General features: G+C 40.3%; 1 protein-coding gene across 3 annotated transcripts in view; it reads left to right on the top strand.

Annotated features, from left to right (window-relative positions):
• Positions 1 to 5,931: 5,931 nt before the first annotated feature.
• myom2a (myomesin 2a) overlaps positions 5,932 to 14,669 on the top strand; it is a 31,559-nt gene continuing 22,821 nt past the window's right edge. For 2 of the 3 annotated variants that reach the window (XM_051386317.1, XM_051386319.1), the window contains exons 1-5: positions 5,932 to 6,101; positions 9,559 to 9,651; positions 10,171 to 10,306; positions 11,822 to 11,976; positions 12,523 to 12,615. In XM_051386317.1, coding sequence (XP_051242277.1) covers positions 5,947 to 6,101; positions 9,559 to 9,651; positions 10,171 to 10,306; positions 11,822 to 11,976; positions 12,523 to 12,615 — 632 coding nt within the window. In that variant the 5' untranslated portion in view covers positions 5,932 to 5,946. Of the gene's footprint in view, positions 6,102 to 7,064; positions 7,194 to 9,558; positions 9,652 to 10,170; positions 10,307 to 11,821; positions 11,977 to 12,522; positions 12,616 to 14,669 lie in introns of all 3 variants that reach the window. The other variant, XM_051386318.1, reaches the window with a different exon arrangement.

The following is a 14,669-nucleotide window of genomic DNA, read 5'->3' as shown; positions in this document are numbered from 1 at the left end:
GCTCTGCACTGGAATGGTGGTTTTGTTATGCCCTGCCCCCACCGAGGGCTCTGATTGGCTGAGCTGTGTGTGGACATGGAGGAGGGGAAGAAGGGGAGGGGTAGATGAGAGGAGGGGGGGTTCTCCTACAGCAGCAAGGGGAGTGAGGAAGACAGAAAGTGGAGGAGGGAGGGGGGGGGACTGTGAGCCAAAGCAGGAAGCTGCATCTGCATGATAACCTGCCTCTCTCCTCCCAGCAGCACAGACAGCCAGAGACCTCCCCTAGCCGGCACGTCTCGCATGTCGCCATGGCACCCAGAGGTGTACGTGCAGAGGGACAGTGCTACTGCACGATGATGTCATCACCCCTCTTCCCGCTGCATCACACGCAGCATCAGCTACAGGCTGAAGGGCATCAGATACAAGCTGAAATGCCCAACCATCTCCCAACAGCTCCACACATACTACACTTAAAGAAACAGACTGGTGACTGACAGTTTCTTATCTCCCACTACACCCTCCCCTCCCACAGTAACCAGTGTCAAATTCCCTTCTGCAACACACCCAAAGATATGCTGGAGCACTCGCACGTTGGCACGTAAGTGCTTGAAAATCGGCTTCAATATTCGTTTTCTTAACAGTGTCAAATATTCGATCTTTTCAGACTATTCAGCTATATTACATACGTTTTTATCAGTCTGTGGTGTTTATACTTAAACATTTAAAGAGGAATAACAGACAGAAGAGTGGAAAAGTACCACTATGATTCTCACTTAGGGGTTCCTATTTCAATTTCCAGATGTGCCCCCAATTCATGTTCAGTCCCTGGCCTAGAAGAACCTAGACATAACTTGTGGTGCAGAGACTCACCACGCTTTTATTTGCCTTGGATAAATAGAAAGGTTTGAGTTTATAGCTTATAGCTGCAGAATAAAATGTTGGTAAGAGCAATTTCCTAAACCAAAAGCCAATAGAAAACAAGAAGGGATTCTCAGTTCTTCCTGTTTTTGATTACATACTTAATACTGACTCTAACCACGTTCTGAGTATGTTGTATGATCACAATGGAAAGATGTAAAGAAATACACTTAAATTTACCATCAAGCCCATGACATTTGCTACCTTTTGAAGTTACTCACAACTGAAAAAGAGAAATACTAAAGTTAGTTAGTTTTTCTTCTGTATCTGTGGTCCCTACTAACATTGTGTGAGTAACTCTTCTGTTAGACATCAAGAGATTATTAATAACATCAGCACTCAATTTTTTATGAAATGTACAAAACCCAAGATTGACCTTAGCTGAGCCATGCTATAGATTGTGGTGGGTGTTCATTGTTTGGCCTTCTCTACACCGCACTAGCAGAATACGAGCTGGGCTTTTATTCCTGATCAAGCAGCTGAAATGCAGAAATATTGAAGTATCACTGAGACATTTAGCATCCGTCCATCCTCTAAAATGTGCTGATGTGTGTTTTGTCTGCAGTAATATTGATTGAATGTGTCTTTAAACTGTGAATAACTTAATCTAATTATGGGGCTCCCCTCTTTGAATTGCGTATGAGACCTGATGCAACAAATCACACAACTGCTATCCATAGTCAGAGATGACCCCCTCTTTTCTCTCCCCCTGCAGCTCTGTTACGTCACCACGCTCTGCGTAAAACGACCCGTGTCTGCTGACTCAATGACGTGCGAAAGCCCTCTGACGGCACTCTTTTTTCCCCCCCGAACGGCTGTGATATAGGACTTCCCTCCCTGATTACCCTCTATCCTGCCCACAGTCCCCCCTCCTCCTCTGTCCCGTCTTACTGCCAGCTGCAACCACGAGTCAGTGAGTGCATGAATGAAAAGAACGGCTTCCCTGTACCGTCTTTCCCCCCTCTGTGCCCCAGAAGAGCTGCTCAAAAGGGAGACAGAGAGGAGGGAGGGCTAAGCATTCATTCACTCCCCTCCGAGGCAGAATGTCCTGCCTGCTGTCATGGCTGCTTAGGGGTGACCTTCTCTGGTGACCTTCACATGGGTAGTTGATTCGGTGTCCCTACCAACAGAGACTGCTGACACACAAACCCAATAAACCCCCGTTGCAATATTTCCACAGTATATAAGCATTGATGCTTAGGCAGAGAAAAATGTGCATTTGAGGAGGATTCAAGAAGTTATAACCTGTAGAACTGTCATTTTAGTTTTTAAATATGGAGATTCATCTTCATTCACTTGTTCTTCAACTTCTCCAATGTGAAGATTTGCTGCTTTTCTCTCTTTTACAACATTATATTTAAGTATCTTTGGAGTGTTGGTTGGACAGAATATGGTATTTGGTGACTTTACCTTGGACTCTTGGAAAATTGTGTGGGGCAATTTTAACCATTTTTGGACATAAACTGGACATTTACACAATCAGTAGAAATTGGAAAGATAATTTAACATGAAAAGATAATGAAAAGTCTTAGTTGCAGTCCTAGCTGTGTGGACCAGTCGAAGTGTGTCAGCAGTGTTTACTACACACACCCACATAAATGAAAACGCGATTAATAGTTGAATTACAAGTTTGCACTTTATATATAAATGTGTGTAAAAAGCAATAAATCTGCACCTTCAATTACTAAGTCATAAAGGTTTTTGTAGCAGGATTTCTTGTTATTTAAGGAACAAAGAAAGTTTGTGGGGTTCATCCCTCAGAGACTCTTTTTTTAGAAGATTTGACAGCAATTTACCAGTTAGATTATGAGATTATATAACTTGCTGCTTCAGGGAAGCTCATGTTTCCTGGAACCTGAAAGTGCTCAGTAAATGTCATGGTAATCCACTAAATAGATTGTGTATGTACGATGTCTCTGATGGTGCTGCTAGAGAGAAAGGTCAGGGGGTCTCCAGAATCATTAGGCATCTTTTGTGGAAAGCAGGCCAGCAGTTTTCGGGATGTTTTGTTAGAGAGAAGTTCTGGCATGACAGTGTGTCAAAGAAAAGGTTAAGGGGTCACATAAGTCTGTGGTTTTCAAACTGGGGTCCAGGGACCAACAGGGGTCTTTGAGTGGGTTGTAGGGGGTCCCCAGCAAAAAATATTTTAACTTTTATCTCTTTTTTCGAGGGAAAAGTTGGAACAAGTGAAGAAATAGGGTTGCCAGTTTTTATTTATTGTAATTTATAGTGATCCCAGTTTTATCATTGATTGACTATGAAGACTTACTTAAATCTTAAAATATAAAAAAATACTCAGAGGAGTTTCCTTAGGACAACACCCTCTCAAATCGGGGGTCCTTTGTCTCTATTGTGGGGGTTCTTGACCAAATACCATGGAAATCAGGTGTGATGTTAAGATATTTTGCTTCTGATCAAAGTGTTGGACTGATGAATGGACTACATGACAAACATATCCATCCTCTCAAAGAGTCTAAAAGTCCATCGTCAGAGGAGAATGTTGCTTTGCATTGACGAGGCCCCTCAAACTTGTGAAATTCCTGCTCATCATATTATCATGCTCCAATAATCTCCTTTATTCCCACTACAAACATGCTGTGTACTGGGGCCAGCGGGAGGAAGGAGACAGGAATCCAGCAGGAGATCCACAGTTGTACACACACATGCGCACGCACACGCACACACACACACACACACACACACACACACACACACACACACACACACAAGCTCATACATGTGTCAACTGGCATAAATTACTATCATTATGTTTATTCTCCATGTGATTAAAACATTTTGGAAAGCTTAAATTTCTTGTTTTGAGATGAGCAGTTTAAATAAAGTTTATCTTTATTATTATCACATACATTTCAAACTATTATAAAAGTCAAGTCCTGGCCAGTATCCCTGTTTCCTAGGATTTTTGTGAGCAAGAGAGGAGAACCAAAAACACATTAAGGCAAAGATCAGCTGATCATCCACCGCAACTTCATATAAACAGCCACCAGGTGGCAGCATTTAACAGACAATGACACCAAACTGAAGTGGATTCACTGGTTTTATGCATGAAGCTCAGTTTGTTGGTCATGTTAGAGCTACTGAGCCTGTTACATCACTTAACTAGTAGTTACTAGCAGCACTAGTGTTTCAGCTTGTGTTTGCAGACTGCAACTGTATAAGCAGAAAGTCTGTATTGCAAATTAGAGATGTCAAGTTTGGGCATATACCATTCAGGGAAGGTCCAATGAAAGATGCAGCTGAGTTGCATTATGGGATGTGTAGTATCCATCTAGACCCATACAATTAGGGACTAAAATTCAGCGTATCTCTGCCTTTGTTGCATCAGTTTTGATCCTTCTTTAAATAAGTATCTTATTTTTATATTTTATAGAAGTCGCTGCAGCAAGGACTCAGCCTTGGTACATGGGGTGCCAGCTCTACCAGGTGAGCTCTCCGAGCACCCCAGCAATGAGGTGCACTGTGTCGGATTTTGTGGAATCTAGCAGTGTAGTTGCAGATTATAACCCCTTGCATCTCTGTCCTATTCCAAGTGTGTAGGAGAAACTACAGTGGCCGCAAAAAACACAAAAGGACCTATTTAGAGCCAGTGTTTACTTTGTCCCTTCTGGGCTGCTGTAGGAACATGGCAGTTGAACATGTCGAACTCTGCAGAAGAGGACCCACTCCCTTCATAGATAAAAACATCTCATTCTAGGGTAACAAAAACACAATGATTCCTATATTCAGATGATTATACACTAATGAAAACACACTAAAAACAGAGGCTTAGATTTATATTGTATGGATGAATTGATTGCAAACTAACTGCTGTGTCTTTGTAGGAGTGGCCTCGTATAAAGTTTGGGAGGTGGGTGACCCTCTGGAGTCAGATCATCATGATCATCATGACGCTTGCAGTAAGTGACAATCCAACAATCATGGACTTAGCTTGGGTCTCTTCCTTATGTTTGCCTTGATTTTTGAACTGTGTTTCTTGTTTTACCTCTTTTATTTCTTATTTTATTTTGTCCCATAGCTCCACTTAAACCTTCCCCATCTGCATCTTCTCTGGTCTAATAAAAATAATAAGTATATTTTATTTTTACACTGGCCACTTGTGGCAGTCCTTACTTTGTCTGCCACAGTGTCTTTCTTGAATCTACCACTGGGAGTCGACAAAAAGTTAAACATTTTAGCCCCCCCTCTTTGGGACTGTAAGGAGGACCTGTAAAACATGTTTTGATGGTTTAATTAGCTTATATGTATTATCAAGAATATACTGTTAATGTGAGCAAAGTGGCAGTCCAGTGTTTTCTAGACGGGGGGCACATGGGAACAACTGCAGGTCATCTGGGCAATACACTTTTAAGTTTACTGTGATGTCTTCTACCACATCTGAGTCTCACTCCACCCCCTAAGAGGTTTTTTTTTTTATGTATCTTCAGTCACTTCATTTTTTTAAAATAGACTTGTGCGAATAAAAATAGCTGCAAGGCCTCCTGTACAGTAAGAATTGGGGGTATCACTGTATCGGAGGAACAGCTGTTAAAAATAGCCTGACTGTTGGCCACAAGTGTTGAGCCAAGGAGGACAGGCTGTCTCGAGAAACCTAAAAAGGTCTCATAAGGCTCTCAGTGTTGGGATTTGCCAGCAAATTATCTCAATATGTCTTTCTGGCTCTTGGCTGAATGAATATTTGTGAAATCTGAAGGTGAGGTGGCTGTTATTAATCTTGTTAGAAAATGAAATCGGTCTTCCTGCCAATAATGGGAAGACTGGCAACGTGCCATTTTAACATTGATTTAAGAACTTCTAAAATGAGTTATTGTTGTGTGGAAACAGCATTTCATTTTAGAAATCCAGCCTCCATCAGCATTTTACAGACATTTCTAATTACCTTTTAACCTTTCACAAAAAATGTCGAAAGATTCCTTAAATTTAGTAAATGCAGTGGAGGAAACATACCTCTAACTAATTCAATAAAATTGCAGGTACGGATGCGCACTCTTCATCTCCAAAGTGCAGAATGAGAACAAAATTTGGGGGTAAATGCTATATATAGTCTTAAGTGCGTCCATACATGGGGTGGAAGGGGAACAGCATTCCTCCAGTGAGAGGGTAATATTTTTGTTACCATCAGCAAGTGCTTCCCAAGCGGCATCAGGCTGGTCTGCAACCGCTTTGCGCTGTTTTAATCTCTTGGGGTAAGTCACTTTTCTTAATATTTGCTCACCAGTAGGCTCATTTATCTGAGAAATAACTTTTGCAGAATGATTTTCAGAGTAGGATGAGATGGTATCTGCTGTCAAGTGTGGGATAAGTGAAATGTGTTGCTATAATGAATGGCTGTAGATAATCTGTCTCCTGTGTGGGAATCAGCAGCAGCCTCTTGTAATCTCCCTGAGCGGTACGTCCTTACATACCAGGGCATTAAGAGGTTACTGACCCTCTTTTTCCAATTTGTGTCAGCCAAAAAGCCTCAGGTAAAAATGTTCTTGTGTTGAAATAATTCATTATACAGAATGGAAGCATAATTATCCAGAAGCAGAGTTTGGATTTGACAGCTGGTTTAGAAATGAGTCTTGTTCAATTCAAAAGAGCCTATACAGTCTGATCACTTTCATTTCCTGCTTTAATTAAATAGTATGAGGGCTGTGCACTGCTGGTAATGACTCTATTTCCTTCATTTCTCCAATCATGGAATAGGCAGACTGCTGCAAGCTATTCATAGCTGAGCTGTGTGAGGTTGTAAGGTGAAACATTTGAAGTGCTGAGCTCTGGTATATGTTGGAACGGTCATTATGCCTCTTAAAAACTAGACGTTGACATGTGTTCATATGATATTTATGTATTCTTTAAATATCACTGTTTTAGAAATGATTAGAAATTAATGATGAATATCACCACATCCTCTAGAAGAGCAACTCAAGAGATCGTAGAGGCTGTAGTATGATTGCAACAAAGAAACACTGTTAATGCTTTCAGTATCTGGTAATCCTGCTTTCTCTACATTCAAGAGATGACAGCACGTGCACTAGGGAAAATGTATATCACATAGACTTCACAATGGCGGCAGTAACAATAATGGTAAAGGACAGACTTGTTTTGACATTGTTATGATGGCTAACACATGTGTGGTCTCCCCTCCCCCTGGTGCTCTTGGCCAGGTCTCCTTGAAGTGTTCCAGTCATGGCTTCCAAAGTCATACCTTGGCATAAGAGGAAGCATGTGAGCCAAGTCAAAACTGATTTTGCTTATCATCACACTAAATCTGTTGTCAAGCAGCAGACAGCAAGGTACGACGGTGGAATTCACCTACTGCTTTGAAAAGCACAGCTCTTGCTGCTTTGCCAGGTAGAGCCACAGATATGCACAGAGCCGCTGCTGAGGGTCTTCATGTTCCTGCTGCACACAGTATGCGTCTGCTTCCTAGCTGCCTGACCATTTCTCTTCTCAGGCCAGATTTAAAGCTGTGCAGGGCCTGTTTTCAATAATCAAATAGGCCGATTACAAAGTGATGAAGGTTATTAACGACTACAACAGTGCCCGATCTCCAATTGTTGGGACAATTCAGACTGATATGTTATGAGGTTGGATGAGCAGTCTTCTAGACAGCAACCAGCCAGCACGCTCTCCACAAAACCTTTTAGACCTTTTTGCCTTTATTTTTGTTGGGTTTCATCATTACAGACTAGATCATTTGTTACATTTGTGAGCATTCACTATTATTTTAACAAGCATTAAAACAGTAAACTACAAATTCTTGCTACAAATCAAATATCACCCATATTCACCAGATTTTAGTTACATTTCGTTACCCATTATATCAGTTAAATATATAGGTGTTTTTTGTAATTCAGTTATTACCTTGAATAGCCAATATTGGTGGTTTTGCATGCCCTGTTAACATTGACAATACACAACAGTAAGGGAGAGACATCAGAGCCATATTTGTAATCATAGCATAGCACAGCTATAATTGATTGTGAAAGCGGACTTAGTGGTGTTACGCCTTTGTGTTTCTGGATGCTAATATAGGTCTAATATTGTTGGTAACATTCCTCCTCACTGCCAACTGGAGTCATCAGTGTAAGTATAAGTTGCCTAAGGCCATGATTACAGGCGCTCAATATTTAATGAGTCAAACTGAAGCCACAGTGTTAACTGTTTCTAGAGGGGGTGAGAATGCATAATGTCAGCGTTAGCAAACTCATTGTTGACAAGAGGAAAGAAAGAGAGCTTGTTTCATGCTAGTTGGAAACAATTAGAGGCTGATTGAGTTTTTAGGGTGTTACCTACTTAATGTTACTTAATTTAGTGGTAATTCAGTGGGAATACACATTCATCCCTCTGTGTGATACTATTTGTTCCACAGGACATTAACGTCTAATGTCCTGTGGAGAAGACGCAGACCTGCCGATATCAAACAAGTGAAAACACCAGGGTGTATTCGTGTGTTGGCAAATTTGGAACATTTTAAAAAGGTCACTAGTGAGTCTGTAGCCCATTTTCATTCAGGGTCCAGAAGCTCTGGAGCTACAGTCCTGGTCAGGGCTACAGATAATGCTACTGATGCTCTGCTGCTTCTAACAAACGTTTTTTGGCTGGTTTTATTACTCAGGTGATGAGAGACGTGTATCCTAGATTGCTGTAGCGTGCTTTTAAAAAGCTTCACACCTGGCTGAACTTAATACAGAAGTTGAAGGCTGTGCTAGCTTTATCATCACAAGCAATAAGAGCAAAGCATAAAACTGTTACTGTTGTGAGGCAGCTTGACTTGCATAGTCAGGTCATCAAACTGCCTCAAATCTCAGATCTGAGCCACTACAAGCCAACCACTGATCACCGGGGCATCCTGTAGAAAGATGACATCTTGTCATGTAGCTCCTGCCTTTTGTCAGAAGCTGCATACCACTCCCCTGAACCTGACCTACATCTGAGGCCAGAGGTCAGAGCTATAGATACTGATCTCAGTACTGACCAAGTTTCTGAAGAAGTTTTCCATTAGAGTGATTGGAAAAGAAAAACATGGAGAGTGTTTCTGATTTGTAGTTTTTATACAGTACATGCCAATTTATGTCAATTTACCCTACCATTTAAATGTATCTTCCAAAGAATGTCCCTGATGCTGATTGGTCAAATGCTCCTCATTAGTATCAGACACTAACCACTGTCAACCATTTCAACATAGATTTGGCTTCAGTCCAGTGGAAGTGCACAGTGAATGAGGAGGTATATCAGTCTGTCATTCATTTTTACTGAGGTTGCTATTTTGAAAAAGTTTTTTTTTTAAGTTGGCCAAGATTTATTTAGGTATTTTCCCTTTGTAAAGCAAATTAGTTGATATAAGAAGAATGGATTTCTTTGGGTACTCTTATAGATAGTATAGATTCTATTATATTGGCAATGCAGTTGGTACCATATTCTGTCCATCCATGTTAAAACTAATGGAAATAAAAACATAATAATACCAACAAGGCCTAATTTTTAAGCATTTGGCACCATGTTGTACTACTGTATAATTAATTCAAATTCAAGACAAACCTCAGGTGGATCATGGGAGATTTTAGCACAGCGACAGCTTTGCAAAACTAAACCCAGAAAGTCCATTATTATTTCCTTTTAATTCCTCTTTTGTAATGATCCACATCATCCCGACAGGAAATCAAGCTCTACATCGGCGAGCCAGGTGCAGGCCCAGGCCACAGAGGCTATGGCGGAACCAGCGTATACCATACCGGTGTTCCGGGACAGGTGAGTTCCCAGTGGCTGCCGTCATATGTCAGGCTATTTTAGTTGTAAGGTAATACTGAACTACAGTCTCTACTAGCTGGCCCCAGTCAAGACAGCACATTTTTTCAGTGTTACTAGTTGTTCACTTTTTAGAAATTATTATTTTGAAGTGTTGATTAACCTTCTTGTTAGTGAAGCGGTAGTCTATTAGATGTTTATTTAACTCTGTTGGACTGGTGGAAACAGTTTATCAGTGATAAATTCATTTGTAAAACCCTCACTGTTCCTGTACCAGTACATTTGGTACCACTGTACAGAAAACTTGAGTGTAATCTGCAGATATACTCCAAGTTGTGTAAAATGGAGATGGCTATTTTAGAAAGGTGTTATAATCTTTAATATTCTTATTTACTATGAAGTCTGTGTAAGATGAACTAAAAGCCCAACTCATGGTTGATACTCTGTGACTTGAAAGTCATTAATCCTATATATGCAGATGATTTCTAGATCAGTAGATCAATTTAAGTTTTATGTTGGCAGGACTGCTGAGGGGACTGAGGAGTACCAGCGAGTGTCTACGAATGTTGGAAAAGGACTGACTGTTATTCAGGAGGAGCTCCACAGGATGAGGATAGCCACCAAGGCCAAAGTGGACAGCCTTGCTATCCAGAGAGAGGTAAGGAGCCAATCAAATGTTTACCAGGAATGTGGTACTGTATTTAATGATGTTTAGTATCATTACCTGCGCAACTTGCTTATATATTTGATCATCTGACTTATCAGAGCCAATTTGATTCAAAACCCTGGGTACAGTATTTCAGAAGGTTGACATAAATGTGTTAATTGTGAACTGGAGCCCGGTTAGCTCAGTGGGTAGAGCTGGCGACCCATGTATCGAGGCTGAGTCCTTGCTGCAGCGGCCCAGGGTTCGAATCTGACCTGCGGCCCTTTGCTGCGTGGCATCCCCTCTCTCTGCCCCCCTTTCCTGTCTATCTTCAACTGTCACTATAATAAAGGCAATAAAAGCCCCAAAAAATATACTTACAAAAAAAAAAAATGTGTGAAATGACAGAGATCAAATCATTTCATAATTATTGAACATTTGATATCACATATATGCAGATGACACGCAACTGTGCATTTATCTTTTACAGACCTTTTCTGTTCATACATTGCAGAATAGAAATCATATTTCAGTGTCATAGACCACTGGATGATGTAGCTTCACAGCAGGACACAGTAGATCTTTGACTACTGTAGGTTATTGACCTCTGAGGTCATCTTGAACTTGCTGTTCTTTGCCTGAGGCTGACGCTGCATTACTGCTGTTATTTCCTGTGTCTATAGGACAAACTACCAGTGGATCTGAGGCCAGCTGCAGGCCTATTATGTTTCTGATTGCCTTATAAAGTTATTTTTATGACTTTATGGCAACATTTTTGTGTTTCCGAATTCAGTTGAAAGCAAAAATCCATAATTTTGTGCATATTCATTATATATTCAATAGTGATTAAAGCATCTAGAGTCCCATTTATAAACTTTACTACCCTCATTGTTGGTATGAAGTGAAAATGCAATTAATTGACAAGGAAAAGGGAATGCTAATATATTATTAAATGATGTGATGAAACTAGATGTCACTGTCAAACACTTTTCTCAATAGTAGAGTATAGAATATGTGTCCAGTTATAACAATATATTGATTCAAACCATTACTGCACGTAATCCTGTGAAGTTCCCACTGTGTACGAACGGTGCTACTGTATATAAATGAATGTGTCCTTCCTCATCTTGCTGTAAGAAGACCGACTGATGATGCTGATGTTTAAAGTTGTGCTCTATGGTTGACTGCAGGGCTAACTGCTGCCTGCTGACTTCACCTCTTTAATCCTCCTGGGCAGATTTCAGATGTGTTGACAGTGAGGTCAGCTGGGAAATGTTAATGATGACAACATGTTGGCATAGGAGGGTTTATAATGATGATGTTTTTTTTCATAGGAGCAGTCAGTCTGTGTATTTACCATGCATGGTAAACACCTTTCAAAAAGGGAAAGCACTTTAACCCGTGCAGTCACTGTTTAATTTCAAATACAGTGCAACATGATGGAGTACAGAGCCAGTGTAGTGTCACTGTCCTGTGATGTGTGCATTGTGCTATATACATTCACTTGATGCAGCTGACTCTCTCCAGGTTAAGGACATGATGACCAAGAGGACAGAATTGTTGGATGACATCCCCAAGATGCCTGACTTCCTGGTTGCCCTGCGGCCCCACACCGTGTGGGAGAAGACTCCTGTCAAACTGTTCTGCACCGTGCAGGGAAACCCAAGGCCCATTGTCAAATGGTCAGAATATTCACCTCTCGCAGGAGCGGGGTTTTAGATTTGACCCTTTTCTTTTCATGTCACAATAAGAAAAAGCACATTTAGAGAATGTACTATTTAAGCTCACAGCATCCTAGTCACATCATGAAGTGGTTTATAGGCGACAACATTCACAATTAACTTAATTAATTAGAAAAACTTTCTTGTGTTTTAATGTTTTCCTATCAGGTTTACGCCTCATTTCGGTAGAAATATATATCTTGATATTAAAGTCTAGTTTAGGTGTTTTATATTATGCTGGGAAGAAATACAGCATTGTCCCTTTGATGTTCCCTAAAAAGCTTTGTTAGCATTGTTAGCATTCCTTTAATCCCTTTATATCAGTCTGCAATGTTTAGCATACCTCCCTGTAGCCATCACCTTGTAAATATCTGCTACTATTTAAGTACACAAAACATTTCAATGGACCATCATAGAGTAATTTATCCTCATGCACATACTGATTGTACCAGTTTAAGGTGAGAGCATGTAGGTGTGAATAGATCACTGACTGCTCACTCTCTGCAGGTATAAAGGAGGAGTGCCTGTCGACCCACTGAGCGCCCCAGGAAAGTACAAGATTGAAAACAAGTATGGAGTCCACAGTTTGATCATAAGCAGGTACGGCATAAACACAACATGCAAACATTTTCTTAAAAATATCACTCATGGCAGTGATTTAAAACATTACTGAAGACAGTGTTAACTTTCTACTAATGAGTCCACTCTGTAAAAGGGTTACTATTTTGACAAACCAGTCCAAATTATTAACTACTACTAATTTGTTATTTTTATAAGCTCCACTTTCCCAAGTTGTACCATAAAAATTCATCCATCTTATCAGCTTACCATACACTGCAACAGATAAGACGGTGTCAAACAAGAAGTGACAATGTGTAACTCAAACACGCACAGTCTGTACCTCTTGATGGAGAGACAAGCGCATCAACATGCAGTTTTACAGTACACAAAACATATGAAATCCTGAAATTTGTACCCAAAAAAAGAAATAACCTTTGATACAAGAGGGAAAGTGAAAGTTAACTATTGTAAAGCTAAATAATGTCTTCTGTGACTACTATACTTAATATTTTAACACTCTACCATCTCTTTTGGTGTGTAAAATTGAAAGACAGCTGGCTAGAGAGGGAGAGGAAGCCTGTTGGATTTAGGGTTAGGGCCCAGCCTGCCGCTCTGTTCGTCATCTTCAAGGCTCCTCAGCTGTTCGTGTCGAAGTGCTGACCTTTGCGTCATTCGAGCTATGAATTCCTCGCACTGCTCCCTCTCTCTCTCTCCCTCTCTCTCTCTCTCTTGCTTTCTCTCTGAGGCATTGAATATCTCCGGTCCTCCGTCATTGCATTACAGGGTCATTGAGGAAAATGTCGTTTATGTCCCTAACTTTGTAAAAAATAGTCAAATCATTTTCTCATTCAGAGTCCAAGTGAAAAGCTCCATTAGAAGAAGAACACAGACTCAGTTTATGTCCCTCACAGCTGAGAAAAAGGATAGTCTTTTAAAATAGTTCCGTTCAGGGTGAAGGTCACATTTCTTCCTTCTATTCTCAACCTCAGACTCCTCTTCAATCGCTGACACAAGGGCGCCGCTGCTTGCCTTAGTACAACTTCTTTTCAGCGCCCTCCCAACATTTGAGATTAGTTTTCAAAAGAAGCAGTACGTGATGTCTTGTGCCGGAATCAGACATTGCCTTGAGGAGGAGTTTAGAGTTAACCTTGAAGAGCCGCCGACATGTTGTTGAGGAAAGAAAGAGCTGAGCTGCTCCATGTACTAATCCTTTTGGTCTGTCAGGTTAAATGTAGATGTGCGATTCAGTTTTATGACAAAATGTCCTTTAATGATGGGGGGACGTTTGTCTTCAAAATCCTTTTTTCACCCCCTCCTCCTCCTCCTCCACACGTACACACTTTTATGGTGACAGTTGGCTTTACAGTCAGAGGTGATAAGGTTTTCCCTGGGTTTCGTCTCTCAGACTACGTTACTGGCCTGTGATTAGTGTCGGGGTCCATATGTAGCCTGAGAGGAGGACCTGCAGACACTGCACTACAGTGTTTTATTTCTAATAAATCACTATAATAGACTCCTAAAAGACACTACAATTGAACATCAATCACAGACGAGGCATTAGAAGACAGTGCTTCCTTTGCCACATTACCAGTCATGAAGCACTTGAGGTCTCTGTCAGTGATAATGTGTTCTTCCTAGGTTGATAAAGATATATTTAGCTGCACAAAGTGGTATTCAGTTTTTTTCATTTTTGTTAAGAACACATTATTTAATTGTGTATTCACTACTCCGAAAACAAAATCTACACATTTGACCTCTTTTTAACAGTAAAATAAATAATTTTCAACACTTCTTGGAATACAGTGATAAAACAAAATGTATGAATCAGTTCAAACACAGGAGAAGCTCCCATTAGCCGTTTTACTAGACCAGAATAAAACATTCATTTATTATATATATATATTATATTAGTATTCAGCTTCAGGACTGCATGTCTTTAAGGATGCAGAATTCCATCAACTGGAAATATGTCAAGAAAAGGTTCAAGTTAAACTTAGGAAACTATTATAGGAGTCAGATTAATTCATTAACATAGAAATTCTCAATGCAAAATTAAATTCAATATTTGCATAAATTACATTATGACGTGTTTT

The sequence above is a fragment of the Dicentrarchus labrax genome, unplaced genomic scaffold (genome assembly GCF_905237075.1).
Source record: "Dicentrarchus labrax unplaced genomic scaffold, dlabrax2021, whole genome shotgun sequence".
Taxonomy (NCBI): domain Eukaryota; kingdom Metazoa; phylum Chordata; class Actinopteri; family Moronidae; genus Dicentrarchus; species Dicentrarchus labrax.
Note: the sequence above shows the minus strand (reverse complement) of the source record. Positions and strands in the feature narration are given on the sequence as shown.